The sequence below is a fragment of the Somniosus microcephalus genome, chromosome 18 (assembly GCF_052327205.1).
Source record: "Somniosus microcephalus isolate GS21.2 chromosome 18, FLI_Smic_1.0, whole genome shotgun sequence".
In the NCBI taxonomy this organism is placed as follows: domain Eukaryota; kingdom Metazoa; phylum Chordata; class Chondrichthyes; order Squaliformes; family Somniosidae; genus Somniosus; species Somniosus microcephalus.
Window position 1 is genome coordinate 27,604,906 of NC_141004.1, and position 15,324 is coordinate 27,620,229.

Below are 15,324 nucleotides of genomic sequence, written 5' to 3' on the forward strand. Positions count from 1 at the left end.
TCGAAGGGCTAAATCGCCTACTCCTGCTCCTATTTCCCATGTTCTTATCAAGCCTGGCCACATAATATTTGCTTGGTCCCAACAGCACAGAGACCCCAATATGTGAAGGGAGAGGGAGGAAATTAGAATCTGATTTCATAAAAGTGCCTCTCACTATGTAAAGATAAGTACTACTATATTAAAAAAGCAAAATAATTATTTTTAACTAAAAATGACCAGTTTCAGATTTTGGTCTAAGAAACTTATCTGTAGGTATAATTAGTTATTGCATCTTTTTCCAGATTTTTCACATATCCCCTCTTTGTTGATAGTGTTGCAGCTATATGGCTTTGCATATAAGAAGCACCGATTTTTCATTCTTCCTCTCTGCACTATGCGGCATCGGCAGCGGGTGGAGGCGGAGCTGAGCGGCAGAGCGACTACAAGAGGCCCCAGAGGCTCAGGTAGGCCCCAGTGCGGCATCGGCAGCGGGTGGAGGCGGAGCTGAGCGGCAGAGCGACTACAAGAGGCCCCAGAGGCTCAGGTAGGCCCCAGTGCGGCATCGGCAGCGGGTGGAGGCGGAGCTGAGCGGCAGAGCGACTACAAGAGGCCCCAGAGGCTCAGGTAGGCCCCAGTGCGGCATCGGCAGCGGGTGGAGGCGGAGCTGAGCGGCAGAGCGACTACAAGAGGCCCCAGAGGCTCAGGTAGGCCCCAGTGCGGCATCGGCAGCGGGTGGAGGCGGAGCTGAGCGGCAGAGCGACTACAAGAGGCCCCAGAGGCTCAGGTAGGCCTCACCAATCTCCAATCTCAGGGAAGGAGAGAGGTAAAAAGTATTCAAGGTGTGACGTCACCACAAAGCGGGCAAGTGATTGGTTGGTAAGTATTTCTCCCTTTTTAAGCTTAAATCTCCTTGGTTTATAGTTTCTAAGGTGTGATATTCACCATCTAGAATCGAGGCAGAGGGTATTTAAGAATAATATTAATAAATTTAATTAATTACATAGAATGGGAGATCAGGCGATGTGTTGCTGCTGCAATATGTGGGAGCTGGTGGACACCATTGATGCTCACGGTGATCACATTTGCAGTAAGTGTTGGCAGCTCGAGGAATTCCGGCTCCGTGTTGAAAAGGTGGAGTCCGAGCTTCAAACACTGACACACATCAGGGAGGGGGAGAGTTACCTGGACTCTGTATCAGGAGGTAGTCACACCAATTAGATTAATTAATTCAGATGTAGTCCGTGGCCAGGGTCAGGATGGTGTGACTAGAAGTGAGGCAGGTACGGGGATCCAGGAGGTAGTGTTGGAGGAGCCGCAGCCCTTGCACTTGTCCAACAGGTTCGAGGCTCTTACTCCCTGTGAGGATGGGAACAGGGACTGCGGGGAGGATGAGCAACCTGGCCACAGCACCGTGGAGCGGGGGGCCATTCAAGTGGGGGGGGGGGGGGGGGGGGAGTTAAAAGAAATGTTGTAGTGGTAGGGGATAGTATCGTTAGGGGGGATAGATAGAGTTCTTTGCAGCCGAGAGCGAGAGTCCCGAAGGCTGTGTTGCCTGCCCGGTGCCAGGGTTAAGGACATCTCCTCTGGACTGGAGTGGGAGGGGGAGGATCCAGTTGTCGTGGTCCATGTTGGTACCAACGACATAGATAGGACAAGGAAGGAGGTTCTGCTGAGGGAGTTTGAGCAGCTAGGGGCCAAATTAAAAAGCAGAACCACAAGGGTAATCATCTCTGGATTATTACCTGAGCCACGAGTGAATTTGGCTAGGACAAATAAAATTAGAGTGTTAAATGCGTGGCTCAAAGACTGGTGTGGGAGAAATGGGTTTTGCTTCCTGGGACACTGGCACCAGTACTGGGGCAGGAGGGAGCTGTTCCGTTGGGACGGGCTTCACTTGGCCAGTGCTGGGACTAGAGTCCTGGCGGATCATATAACTAGGGCTGTAGAGAGGGCTTTAAACTAACTAGTGGGGGGGAGGTTCCCAGAGAGCAAATAATACAAATGACAACAGAGAAGGTCATAGACTTAGGTAGCAGTGGGGAAATTAAAAACCAGAGCACGTCAGGAAGGGGCAGAAGGTATGGAGTAAAAGGTAAAGTAATAAAAAGGGCAAAAGCAGGAACTAAGTGTCACAAAACATCTTTGAAAGTTCTCTATCTGAATGCACGTAGCATTCGTAACAAAATAGACGAGTTAATGGCACAAATAACTACATATGGGTATGATCTTGTGGCCATTACAGAAATATGGCTGCAGGGTGACAATGCCTGGGAATTAAACATACCAGGTTATTTAACGATCAGGAAGGACAGGCAGGAAGGGGAGGTGGGGTGGCTATGTTAATAAAGGAAGGAATCACTGTAATACAGAGAAATGATATTGGGTCAAAAGATCAGGACAATGAAACAGTTTGGGTGGAGGTAAGGAATAATAAGGGGAAAAAAACACTAGTGGGTGTAGTCTATAGGCCTCCGAACTGTGGCAACTCTGTTGGACGGAGTATCAATCAGGAAATAGTTGAGGCTTGTAATAAGGGAACATCTATAATTATGGGGGATTTCAACTATCATATTAATTGGACAAATTAAATTGGGCAGGGCTGCCTTGAGGATGAGTTCATTGAGTGTATTAGGGATGGGTTTCTTGAGCAGTATGTAACTGAACCGACCAGGGGGCAGGCAACCTTAGATCTGGTCCTGTGTAACGAGACAGGATTAATTAAAAATGTCCTAGTAAAGGATCCCCTTGGAATGAGTGACCATAACATGGTTGAATTCCATATTCAATTAGAGGGTGAGAAGGTTGGATCTCAAACAAGCGTGCTAAGCTTGAATAAAGGAGACTATGAAGGTATGAGAGCGGAATTGAGTAGAGTGGATTGGGAAAATAGATTAAAGGGTAAGACGATACATGATCAGTGGTGTACATTTAAGGAGTTATTTTACAACTTCCAAAAAATATATATTCCACTGAAAAGAAAAGGGTGTAAAAGAAAAGACAGCCATCCGTGGCTAAGTAAAGAAATTAAGGATAGTATTCGACTAAAAACAAGGGCATATAAGGCAGCCAAATCTAGTGGGAGGATAGAGGATTGGGAAAACTTTAAAAGACAGCAAAAAATAACAAAAAGATTGATTAAGAAAGGGAAGATAGATTATGAAAGTAAATTAGCAAAAAATATAAAAACAGATAGCAAGAGCTTTTATAGTTATATAAAAAGAAAAAAGGGTGGCTAAAGTAAATGTTGGTCCCTTAGAGGATGAGACCGGGAAATTAATGGTGGGAAATATGGAGATGGCAAAAACACTGAATGAATATTTTACATCAGTCTTTACAGTAGAAGGCACTAAGAATATCCCAACACTGGACAAACAGGGGGCTAAAGGGGGGGGGGGGGGGGGGGGGGGGGAAGGAGCTAAACACGATCAAAATCACTAAGGAAGTGGTACTCGGTAAAATAATGGGACTCAAGGCGGATAAATCACCTGGACCTGATGGCTTACATCCTAGGGTCTTGAGGGAAGTGGCGGTAGGGATTGTGGATGCACTGGTAATAATTTTCCAAAACTCCCTGGACTCGGCAAAGGTCCCGGCAGACTGGAAAACTGCTAATGTAACACCCTTATTTAAAAAGGGCAGTAGACAGAAGGCTGGAAACTATCGACCGGTTAGCCTAACATCTGTGGTAGGTAAAATTTTGGAGTCCATTATTAAGGAAACAGTAACAGGACATTTGGATAATCATAATTTAATAGGACAAAGTCAGCATGGTTTTATGAAGGGGAAGTCATGTTTGACAAATTTGCTGGAGTTCTTTGAGGAAGTAACATATAGGGTGGATAAAGGGGAACCAGTGGACGTAGTGTATTTAGACTTCCAAAAGGCATTTGACATGGTGCCACACAAAAGATTATTGCTTAAGATAAAAAAAATCACAGGATTGGGGGTAATATTCTGGCATGGATAGAGGATTGGCTATCTAACAGAAGGCAGAGAGTTGGGATAAATGGTTCATTCTCAGACTGGCAATCAGTAACTAGTGGTGTTCCGCAGGGGTCAGTGCTGGGTCCCCAACTCTTTACAATCTATATTAACGATTTGGAGGAGGGGACCAAGTGTAACATATCAAAGTTTGCAGATGATACTAAGATGGGAGGGAAAGTAGTGAGTGAGGAGGACATAAAAAACCTTCAAGGGGACATAGACAGGCTAAGTAAGTGGGCAGAGATTTGGCAGATGGAATACAATACTGGAAAGTGTGAGGTTATGCACTTTGGCAGGAAAAATCGTAGAGCAAGTTATTATCTTAATGGCAAGAAACTGGAAAGTACTGAAGTACAAAGGGATCTGGGGGTCCTGGTGCACGAAACTCAAAAGGTTAGTATGCAGGTGCAGCAAGTGATTAAGAAGGCCAATGGAATGTTGGCTTTCATTGCTAGGGGGATAGAATATAAAAATAGGGAGGTATTGCTTCAGTTGTACAAGGTATTGGTGAGACCGCACCTGGAATACTGCGTACAGTTTTGGTGTCCATACCTAAGAAAGGACATACTTGCTCTTGAGTCAGTACAAAGAAGGTTCACTCGGTTAATCCCGGGGATGAGGGGATGGACATGAGGAGAGGTTGAGTAGATTGGGACTCTACTCATTGGAGTTCAGAAGAATGAGAGGCGATCTTATTGAAACATATAAGATTGTGAAGGGGTTGGATCGGGTGGATGCAGGGAAGATGTTCCCGATGATGGGTGAAACTAGAACTAGGGGGCATAGTCTTAGAATAAGGGGCTGCTCTTTCAAAACTGAGATGAGGAGGAACTACTTCACTCAGAGGGTGGTAGGTCCATGGAATATGCTGCCCCAAAAAACTGTAGAAGCTACATCATTACATAAATTTAAAACAGAAATAGACAGTTTCCTAGAAGTAAAGGGAATTAAGGGTTACGGGGAGCGGGCAGGAATTTGGACACGAGTCTAGGTTCGGATCGGTCATGGCCCTGTGGGTAGCGGAGCGGGCCCAGGGGCTGTGTAGCCTGATCCTGCTCCTATTTCGTGTGTCTAATTCTGTTAGATGCAGGAGATGGTTCTGTGATAGTGGATTGGCGGTTAGGATCAGATCAGCCATGATCTTATTGAATGGCGGAGCAGGCTCGAGGGGCCCGTTGGCCTACTCCTGCTCCTATTTCTTATGTTCTTATGTTATGTTCAACACACTTACCAGATTTGATTGGACAATCTTTGAGGGGTATTTCTCCATTACAGAGATCTAGGCAGGATGGAGGAAATCCCACCATGATTTTTTGCAGCGCACATGGAATTCCAGTTAGTTCTTCCACTTTATCTTTCAACTCTTGGACACTGGACACTGAAGTCAGCCCTTGCATCAGGTGGGTTCCATTCTTTGCTTTACATCGTAAACGCAGCATTGTACTCTAAAAAGGAGAACGTGAATTATTGACACTGTGCAATGAAGTATCCATCTCGAACATCCTTTTCCAATAGATGATACGATCTCCATTTTCTTTTAATTTTTTTTTTTTTTTTTAAAAAACACATCTATATAGGAATTAGATACTAGAAAATAATCTAGAAGCCATTAGACTACACCACACTACCTGTTAAGTAACCTCAATTATCCTTTGGATCCATCGTTCAGAAATGAAATAATCCACTTTCCAGGTTTTTTGTTGGTACCTGTAAACAATCAAATTTTGCTGCTCTCTTTTTAATTTCTCCAACGTAAATAAATAAACCAAATTGCTGGAATAAATGTAGTGCAACATAAGCTACAACAGTCCCTTTTTTTTTTTGACAACCATAAAATCTCAAGGAGAGGGTGAGGAGGTGGTCAAATGTTGCTGGATCCAGAGGCCTACTTCTGCTTGGTGTTTGTTAAATGATAGCAACTCCGTGACCGCTCCAGATATTTTGGTTCAGATTACAGGGATATAATGCTTATATTACATGTTCTATAGAACGTGTGAACATAAACTAGCAACAGGAATGGGAGTGGGCCATTCAGCCCCTCGAGCCTGTTCCGCCATTCAATTAGATCATGGCTGATCTGTATCTTAACTCCATCCACCCACCTTGGTTCTGTAATCCCCAATAACCTTGCCTAACAAAAATCTATCAATCTCTATTTTGAACTTAACCTCAACTGCTTGGAGTGGTCCAGATTTCCACTGCCTTTTGTGTGAAGGTGTGTTTCCTGACATCACCCCTGAATGGCCGAGCTCTAATTTTAAGGTTATGCCTCCTTTGTTCTGAACTCCTCCACCAGAGGAAGTAGTTTATCTCCATCTACCCTATCAAATCCTTTAATCCTCTTAAACACCTCAATTACATCAACCCTTAATCTTCTATACACAAGGGAACAGAAGTCTAGTCTATGCAACCTGCTCTCATAATTAAACCCTTTTAGCCCCAGTATCCTTCTGGTGAATATGCGCTGCACCCTCTCCAAGACCAATATATCCTTCCCAAACCGAACGCAGTAGTGCATGCTCTAAATGGGTCTAACCGTAGCTTTATATAACTAACATAAACTTACATCGCTTTGTATTCCAGCCCCCTTGAGACAAAGGCCAACAATCCATTAGCCTTTCTAATTAGTTTTGTACCTATCCACTAGCTTTTAGTGATTTCTGTACTTGGGACTCCTAAATCTCTCAGCTCCACCACAGTTCCTAGCTTCTCACCATTTAGAAAATACTGATCTATCTTTCTTGGGTTCAAAGTGGATGACCTCACTGAGCTCCATCTGCCAGTTTTGCCCACTCACTTTATTTATGTCCCATTGCAACTTTCTGCTCCTATCTACACTATTTACTGCATCACCTAACTTGGTGTCATTAGCAAACTTGGATATATGGCTCTGTTCCTTCATCCAAGTCATTTATAAATATAGTGAAAAGCTGAGACCCCAGTACAAATCCCTGTGAGATAGCATTAGTCACATCCTGCCAACTGGAGTACATACCCATTATCCCACTCAGTCTCCTAACCCCTAACCAACTCCCTACTGATGTCAAAAGGTTGCCTCCAATTCCATGCGATCTAATTTTGTTAACTGTCTCTTATGTGGAACCTTATTGAATACCACCTGGAAGTCCGTATACATAACATCCATACACACGCCCTTATCTAGCACGTTAGTTACTTCCTCAAAAACTTCAACTAGGTTCATTAGACATGACTTACCTTTTACACATCCATGCTGGTTCTCTGATCAGATCATGTACTGTCGGAGGGGCAGTACTGAGGGAGCGCCGCACCGTCGGAGGGGCAGTACTGAGGGAGCGCCGCACCGTCGGAGGGGCAGTACTGAGGGAGCGCCGCACCGTCGGAGGGGCAGTACTGAGGGAGCGCCGCACCGTCGGAGGGGCAGTACTGAGGGAGCGCCGCACTGTCGGAGGGGCAGTACTGAGGGAGCGCCGCACTGTCGGAGGGGCAGTACTGAGGGAGCGCCGCACTGTCGGAGGGGCAGTACTGAGGGAGCGCCGCACTGTCGGAGGGGCAGTACTGAGGGAGCGCCGCACTGTCGGAGGGGCAGTACTGAGGGAGCGCCGCACTGTCGGAGGGGCAGTACTGAGGGAGCGCCGCACTGTCGGAGGGGCAGTACTGAGGGAGCGCTGCACTGTCGGAGGGGCAGTACTGAGGGAGCGCTGCACTGTCGGAGGTGCCGTTAAACCGAGGCCTCGTCTGCCCTCTGTGGACGTAAAAGATCCCATGGCACTATTTCAAAGAAGAGCAGGGGAGCTATCCCTGGTGTCCTGGCCAATATTTATCTCCATCAACATCACCAAAACAGATTATCTTGTGCTGGGGCCCATTTGGTTGGGAATTCGGCAAGCGGCAGGCTAATGAGACCCGGCCAAACATCCCTCCCAACTTCTCCCAGACGGATGAGCCGCGTTCATGCCCAGGAGATAAAATCAACCCCAATGATACAGCAATAAATTCACAGAAATTAGTTACAAGGGGTTCCGAGCAAGAAAAGCAGAAACTTTTTTAAAATGTGTAATATGTACTCTGAAGTTTGTCTCTTAAGGGAGAAGGGCATTACAGTTGACCTGGACAAACGTGAAGGTGAGTGATAACTGTGCAGCAATGTGAAGAATATCTGTTTTGGGGCAATTAGAAAGGGCGATGGTTTTATTTTAGGAAAGTTTATTACACTGAGTGACTAAGAAAAAGCCAGAGTTACCCTGATATTTTTAGCTCTTATTTTCTGCTTAATGAGTATCTTTGATATTCTGAGGCTGAAGGTTGTGCAGTAATAACAGAAGAGAAACTGTAACAAAGCAATACTGTGTTTTCAACAGACTGAGAAATACAGAATTTAAAATTTGTAAATATTGAGACAGTGCAAAAGATTCATGAGGATGATACCAGAACTGAGAGGATACACTTATTAGGAAAGGCTGAACAGGCTGGGGCTCTCTTCTCTAGAAGAGAGAAACAGAAGGTCTGACAGAGATCTTTAAGATTATGAAAGGGTTTGATAGGGTAGATGTAGAGAAGATGTTTCCACTTATGGGGGAGACCAGAACTCAGAGCCATAAATACAAGGTAGTCACCAATAAATCCAATCGGGAATTCAGGAGAAACTTCTTTATCCAAACAGTAGCAAGAATGTGGAACTCGCTACCACAAGGTGTAGTTGAAGCAAATAGCATAGATGCGTTTAAGGGGAAGCTAAAAAAGCACATGAGGGAGAAAGAAATAGAAGGATATGGTGATAGGGTTAGATGAAGAGGGGTGGGAGGGAGGAGGCTCGTGTGGAGCATAAACGCCAGCCTAGACCAGTTAGGCCAAATGGCCTGTTTCTGTACTGTAGACTATGTATTTCCATTCGTTGTCTGAACACAACCCACTCGTAAAAATATATACTGAAGTTGAATGGTTACTTCCCCCTCGTGGGGTATTTGATGATCACAATCATTTTATCTTAATATTATGGTAAAAACTAGTTTGATGAATCTTCTGGAAAACCAGCAAGTCAAGTTCAAGAGTGATGGTATTCCTCCTGTTGGGAGACATGGGTACAAAAGGGTTAATATATAGTTTAAAGAAAAGCAGAGAACCGTATGCATTTGCCTTTTCTACTGAAATACTTGAATGGGCCTCTGCTCATCATGCTCAAAACTCTGATAGAGAAACCATACATGGTACCATTAGACACTTACAACTGATACATAATTGAAGGCGACTGGGGAAAAACAAGGCAAGAGGGCTGAAAAAAACAGTAGGGTGGAATGTGAGATCACCCTCACCTATGTCAATCAATGGAAATAATGTAGAACACCCATTAGTCATTACTCTGTAGTTACAAGTCTGTGTCATTGGCCATAAATGGATATTTTGATAAGAAGCTTAAGAGCTCAAAAAGGTATAAAAAGGTGGCAAATTGCAATAGGAATTTGAATTTGCCTGGAAAGTTGGAGATCAAGGATTGTACACTTGATAGAACTAATTTTCCTGAATCGGGTCCGCTTGATTTGTATGTACTTTCCCTTAATTGAAGATTAAACTTTGAATAAGTGGACCTTGCTTGTGAGCGTATTGTCTTGCCATCATTGAATTAACTCACGTAAAGCTAGCTAGCTAACAGTGGCACCCCAGATGGGATGGGATAGCATTGTCATAGACATGGACCACCTAGCTGATCCCTTATAGCAACCCAATAAGTAGTGTGAGGAACTAATCCTGCTACCGACTCACTCCACCATTAGTGGCCACGCCTTCAGCTGCCTAGACCCTAAGCTCTGGAATTCCCTCCCTAAACCTCTCTGTCTTCAAGACACTCCTTAAAACCTACCTTTGACCAAGCTTCTGGTCACCTGACCTAATATCTCCTTATGGGGCTCAGTGTCAAATTTTGTTTGATAACACTCGAGCACGTTGGGACGTTTTACTAACTTAAAAGGCGCCATATAAATGCATGTTGTTGCAGTTTGACTTTAAATAAGTCACCATGGTAAACAAATCTAATCGAGAAAAGTTCATTGAACAATTTGATCTCGAGCCTCAAGAAACTGACTCCGTGCTGGACGTGTTCAGACACAAAGACCCATTTGATATGGTCAACATCCCTGTTTCCCTGAATCAGGCTCACTTGATTTGTAAGTACTGTACTTCACTTTATTTGGAAATTAAACTTTGAAAAAGTGAAACTTTACAACAACAAAAAGTTGTTGTAGCAAGTGAAACCTTGCTTTTGAGCATATAGTCTTAACACCATTGAATGAACTCGCATAAAGCTAGATAGGCTGGCATTAGTTTTACCCCAGAGGAAGGCGGCACAAGAATGGTTCCAGTGTTTGAAAAAATCTCAGTAGGATTGTCAATCGGTCAGATAGTCCCGGAGGGAGAGTAGCGACACTGGACGGTTACAAGGGAAGCACATTGCAGACTCTAGCAGCACAGCCTTGTCCCTCTGCCTCGCCAACTCAGTCCTTACATTTTCTACCACTGTTGTTCTTTTGAACTTTAGGGTGGAAGACATCAAACTCACAAATATAGGTCTAAATTCTGGACCTGGAGAAGTAACAAGATGACTCCTTCCATCCAAAATAAATACATGCTGTTGGGACACCACAGAGTGGAACAACAATGCAACTTGGTTGAGTTCCCTATCTCAACAGCACTGGTAATAATCAGCACAAAGGCAGCAGAGAGGCCTGGAAACAAGTTGGATGGGCAATCCCCCCAACTGCAGGTGGTGTATGACCCAGGAAATTAGAATGGCGGTGGTGGGGGAGGAAAGAGAGAAAGAACAAAATTAGAGGATAACATATCCTGAGAGATAAGGGAGGGGTATATGTACTGCGCAATTTAACGAGGCAGAAAAATAACTTTTCAAAAATGTATTTTTTGGTTTTCCTCACAGTACCTACTATTGCTGCAACCGCCCAGATTTTGGTCATCACTATGCTGCAGGACACCAATAGGCGTTCTGCTCAATTAGTTTAGGGTTAGTCACCCAATGTTAATATATGTATTTAATTAATATGTACAGTAACAGTCTCAAAAAAAGAAATAATGTTGCAATAACAAAAAAAGTAACAAACAAAAATCTACAAGGGATTCTTCCTTGCCAACAATCCGATTTAGTACAATACCAAGTTATGTGCTAAAACAGAATTGCTTGCATAGTAAAAATAAAGTCAATTCAGGCTTGGGTTTGAATTCACTGTCAGATTAGAAGGCTTTAGTTCGTTGGAGCATGTTTTCCCCAAAACTGAATAAACTCAGCTTCAAACTAGAAAACACCAGCTGTGGCTCAGTGTTTGCACACTTGCCTCCGAGTCAGAAGGCTGTGGGTTTTGGTCCCATTCCAGAGACTTGCACACAAAAATCTAGGCTGGCACTCCGTGGAAGTACTGAAGGATTGCTGTACGGTCAGAGGTGCCATCTTTAGGATGAGACGTTAAACTGTGGCTCCATCTGCCCTCTCATTCCCCCTTGACATTCAATGGCATTACCATTGCTGAATCCCCCACTATCAACATCCTGGGGGTTACCATTGATCAGAAACTGAACTGGACCAGCCATATAAATACTGTGGCTACAAGAGCAGGCCAGAGGCTGGGAATTCTGCGGCGAGTGTCTCACCTCCTGACTCCCCAAAGCCTTTCCACCATCTACAAGGCACAAGTCAGGGGTGTGATGGAATACTCTCCACTTGCCTGGATGAGTGCAGCTCCAACAACACTCAAGAAGCTCGACACCATTCAGGATAAAGCAGCCCGCTTGATTGGCACTCCATCCACCACCAGCGCACTGTGGCTGCAGTGTGTACCATCTACAAGATGCACTGCAGCAACTCACCAAAGCTCCTTCAACAGCACCTTCCAAACCCGCGACCTCTACCACTTAGAAGGACAAGGGCAGCAGACGCATGGGAACATCACCACCTACAAGTTCCCCTCCAAGCCATACACCATCCTGACTTGGACCTGTATCGCCGATCCTTCACTGTCGCTGGGCCAAAATCCTGGAACTCCCTTCCTAACAGCATTGTGGGTGTAACTACACCATATGGACTGCAGCGGTTCAAGGCGGCGGCTCACCACCATCTTCTCAAGGGCAATTAGGGATGGGCACTAAATGCAGGCCTAGCCAGCGACGCCCCCATCCCATCAATGAATAAAAAAAAAGAACCCACTGCACTATGTTGAAGAGTAGGAGAGTTATCCCTGGTGTCCTAGCCAACATTGATCCCGTAACGTCATTGCTGTCTGTAGGACCTCGCTGTGTGCAAAATGGTTGCCGCATTTCCTACATTACAATATAGTGACTACACTTCAAAAGTACTTCATTTGCCATAAAGTGCTTTGGGACGCCATGAGGTCATAAAAGGCGCTATATAAATGTGAATTCTTTCTTTAGCAGTAGGAATTATTAAACAAGATTATTATAGTACTGTGAGATTCACAGTGCTGTTATTGTTTCATTTATCTAATTTATACTACAAAGTGGACCATAGATGCCCTGGTAATTCACTATAAAAACACTCATCTTTCTGTATGATCAAATATGGAACCTCCCCACAGGCATCTGCTTCTGGCAGAAAAAATTGACAAATTGAATTAACTCCCACAAACAATTAAAATGGCACTTAAAAAAAAGAGCAGTAGATATCATTTCAAGGATGTAATGTTCAGAAACTTCATAAAACAAAATATAATCTTCAATCTCACTTCTCAGACAAATCAAAGTTATACCTGAACCTTGAGATTAGTTAATTATTTATTGGTCTTCATTCATCCCAATTTAGTCTACTATTAATTACCAAGATTTACTATGTGCAGCATATTATAAAAGGTATTTCAAATTTATCCATTTCACCTTCTTTACACGCAAGATCCAATAGTTAGTGGATTGGTAGGTATAATCAATACAGCCATGTTTACCATCAGCACTCCGACACAGCAAGAGAGCCCCAGGTGGGCAGAGGAAACGCTTTAAGGACACCCTCAAAGCCTCCGTGAAAAAGTCCAACATCCCCAGCGCCACCTGTGTATCCCTGGCCCAAGACCGCTCAAAGTGGAGGAGAAGCATCCTGGAAGGCGCCGAACACCTTGAGTCTCTTCGCCAGGAGCAAGCAGAAGCCAAGCGCAAACAGTGAAAGGAGCACTCGCCAACCCAAGCACCCCGCCCGCCACTTCAACCATCGTCTGCCCCACCTGTGACAGAGACTGTAGGTCCTGCATTGGACTCATCAGTCACCTGAGAACTCATTTTTAATGTGGAAGCAAGTCATCCTCGGTTCTGAGGGACTGCCTAAGGAGGAGAAGTTTATTACTCCTGCTTTCATCCCTTACAGTACAATGGTTGACCTTGTTTATTCCTACTATTCCTGTACAACCATATTACTCGTATGATTTTAAGGCACAGCATTCAACTCTCCGACTTATAAATTAAAGCCCATGTTAACTTTTCCATCAGATCCACGTCCCCAATTAATTAATTTTCACCCCAACAACGCTCTCCCCCACATTTCCATTCACCTAGGTTATTACATACTGTTGTGTTGTCTACGCCCTTTTTAACAGGACTATTTCCCCCCATACAATCTTGGCCAACAAAAACGTCCCATTCTCCTCAGTAAAGTCCTACAGCGCTTTTAACCGTGTGCTCTGGTCCTGGGATGGATAGATTCCCCTTTGCGGTGACTGCGCCGGTGAGATGCTCGCGACAGCAACCGGGCCTGATCGCCCCCCCGGGCAACCGACCCAACTTTATTTATTTATCTATCGCAGTTTCTCTTGATGGAAAAGCTGAGCAGGCTCAAATACCCCATAACCAGGCTGCCCAACTTCGATTCACTTCAAATCGTCGCACACATTTAAGACAACGTTTTACCTACATAAAAGGCAGGGCCGCGGCTGCACCGACAAACACCAGCACTCACTCCCAGGACAAGTCGGCGCGTTGTGACTGCGCACGCGCCTAACATCACAAAGCCCGAAGCCTCTGTCACGTGCTCGGGCTCAAGCCCCGCCCCCAATTCCCCTCCCGGCGGTTTCAACTCGCTCCGCCCCCCTCCTCCAGATGGTTTTAACCCTTCCCTTCCCTCCTCTTCTCCGTGGTCTCGGCCGGCCCCGCCTCCGCGCCGACGTCACAATTGTTTGGGAGGTCAGAGGGGAAGCGGTCGCTGCCTGTGGAGCGCGGCCGGTAAGATGTCGCTGTCGGTGAGGAAAGGTAAGCGAGAAGGACGGGCAGCGGGCGGGAATTAAAAATAAAGGTCAAAATGGCGCAGCTTGTGTTTTTTTGGGGGGGGGGAATTCACGGCAGTGTTCAAGACCAACTGTCTTCCAGAAATGAACCACGTTTGAGGCAGAAGATGGGCTGTGACAGTCCGATTTCTGATTTCGTGAACGTGTAGTTGACGAAAGGTGGTCAGTGCAAGGTTACAGTAAACTTGGGTAGTGTCTACTTTTGCAGATTCAGTACAACCCTTTTTTTTGTATGATGATCGCATGCACCCACTATCCAGCAGGAGTTCAGGTTTTAAAGGAACAATCCACGTATGAGATAACATTATTTCCCTAATTAAATTTCAAAGCCAACAGAGAATCACTGTTACACGAAGACCGAATTCTTTAGTGATTTTACAGAGCCAGGTGAAAAGATCTCTGCCAGTGCTGGAAAATGAAATGAAAACATAAAATGTCTGGGCGATTATAAAATACACTCCGTGCGGTGTGCTTGGTTCAACTGTCAATGCACTTAAAAAAAAGTAATTCATTGTGTGGCGCACTTAGCGATGTTTCAGTGTAGAAAATTGCAGGCATTTATTATTTATTTTGTAAACGACAATGGAAAAAAATTGAACAGGCATTTCAAAGCTGAAACTGTGCTGATGAAACAGACAGACGATCTTCTAGATGACACTAAATTATTGTAGTTATAATATACCATCAGGTAGAATTGTCTAAAAGATGAGAGTTAAAGAATGTTAAAAATAAACTGTCCATGAAATGGTGTTTGGCAAACCTGTTTTTGTTTGGAGAGAAAGAGCCGACGCCGTATTATTTTTATTATGACATCGCAGCCAAACAATGCCATAATGCGTTTTTCAATTATGCTTGTAAATAAATGGGGAAAAAATGAATGAAATTGATTCCCTTTTTAAAAATCCTCATGAGAAATCATGATGAGTTTAATTGGTATGGGATGGGAAGTGAGGGAACTAGGAAGTAAAAATGGATGTGTTATGTGTTTCATGAATGGTGTTGGAATGGCAAATAATGTAGTTGAAAGGGGTGTTAGACTCCATGCTTTTGGAGATGGAGCACGCGGTGTCTGCCGGCACGCTTGAGTACTTCCGCGACCGGT

At 44.5% G+C, this 15,324-nt stretch overlaps 2 protein-coding genes across 15 annotated transcripts in view; one reads left to right on the forward strand and one right to left on the reverse strand.

The window, feature by feature from the left end:
• Positions 1-13,970, reverse strand: part of yod1 (YOD1 deubiquitinase) — a 32,864-nt gene extending 18,894 nt beyond the window's left edge. For 2 of the 6 annotated variants that reach the window (XR_015081695.1, XR_015081696.1), the window contains exon 1: positions 5,195-5,282. Coding sequence is in view for 4 of the 6 variants with exons in the window: in XM_086011280.1 (XP_085867406.1) it covers positions 5,195-5,408; positions 13,853-13,942 (304 nt within the window). In the remaining 2 variants the exon portion in view is untranslated. Of the gene's footprint in view, positions 1-5,194; positions 5,409-5,591; positions 7,292-13,848 lie in introns of those variants that run through there. The other 4 variants (XM_086011280.1, XM_086011279.1, XM_086011281.1 and 1 more) reach the window with 4 other exon arrangements.
• Positions 13,971-14,032: 62 nt separating this feature from the next.
• Positions 14,033-15,324, forward strand: part of LOC147105173 (6-phosphofructo-2-kinase/fructose-2,6-bisphosphatase 2-like) — a 74,146-nt gene continuing 72,854 nt past the window's right edge. For 4 of the 9 annotated variants that reach the window (XR_015081694.1, XR_015081693.1, XM_086011271.1 and 1 more), the window contains exon 1: positions 14,034-14,187. Coding sequence is in view for 6 of the 9 variants with exons in the window: in XM_086011271.1 (XP_085867397.1) it covers positions 14,166-14,187 (22 nt within the window). In the remaining 3 variants the exon portion in view is untranslated. Of the gene's footprint in view, positions 14,188-15,324 lie in introns of all 9 variants that reach the window. The other 5 variants (XM_086011272.1, XM_086011273.1, XM_086011278.1 and 2 more) reach the window with 3 other exon arrangements.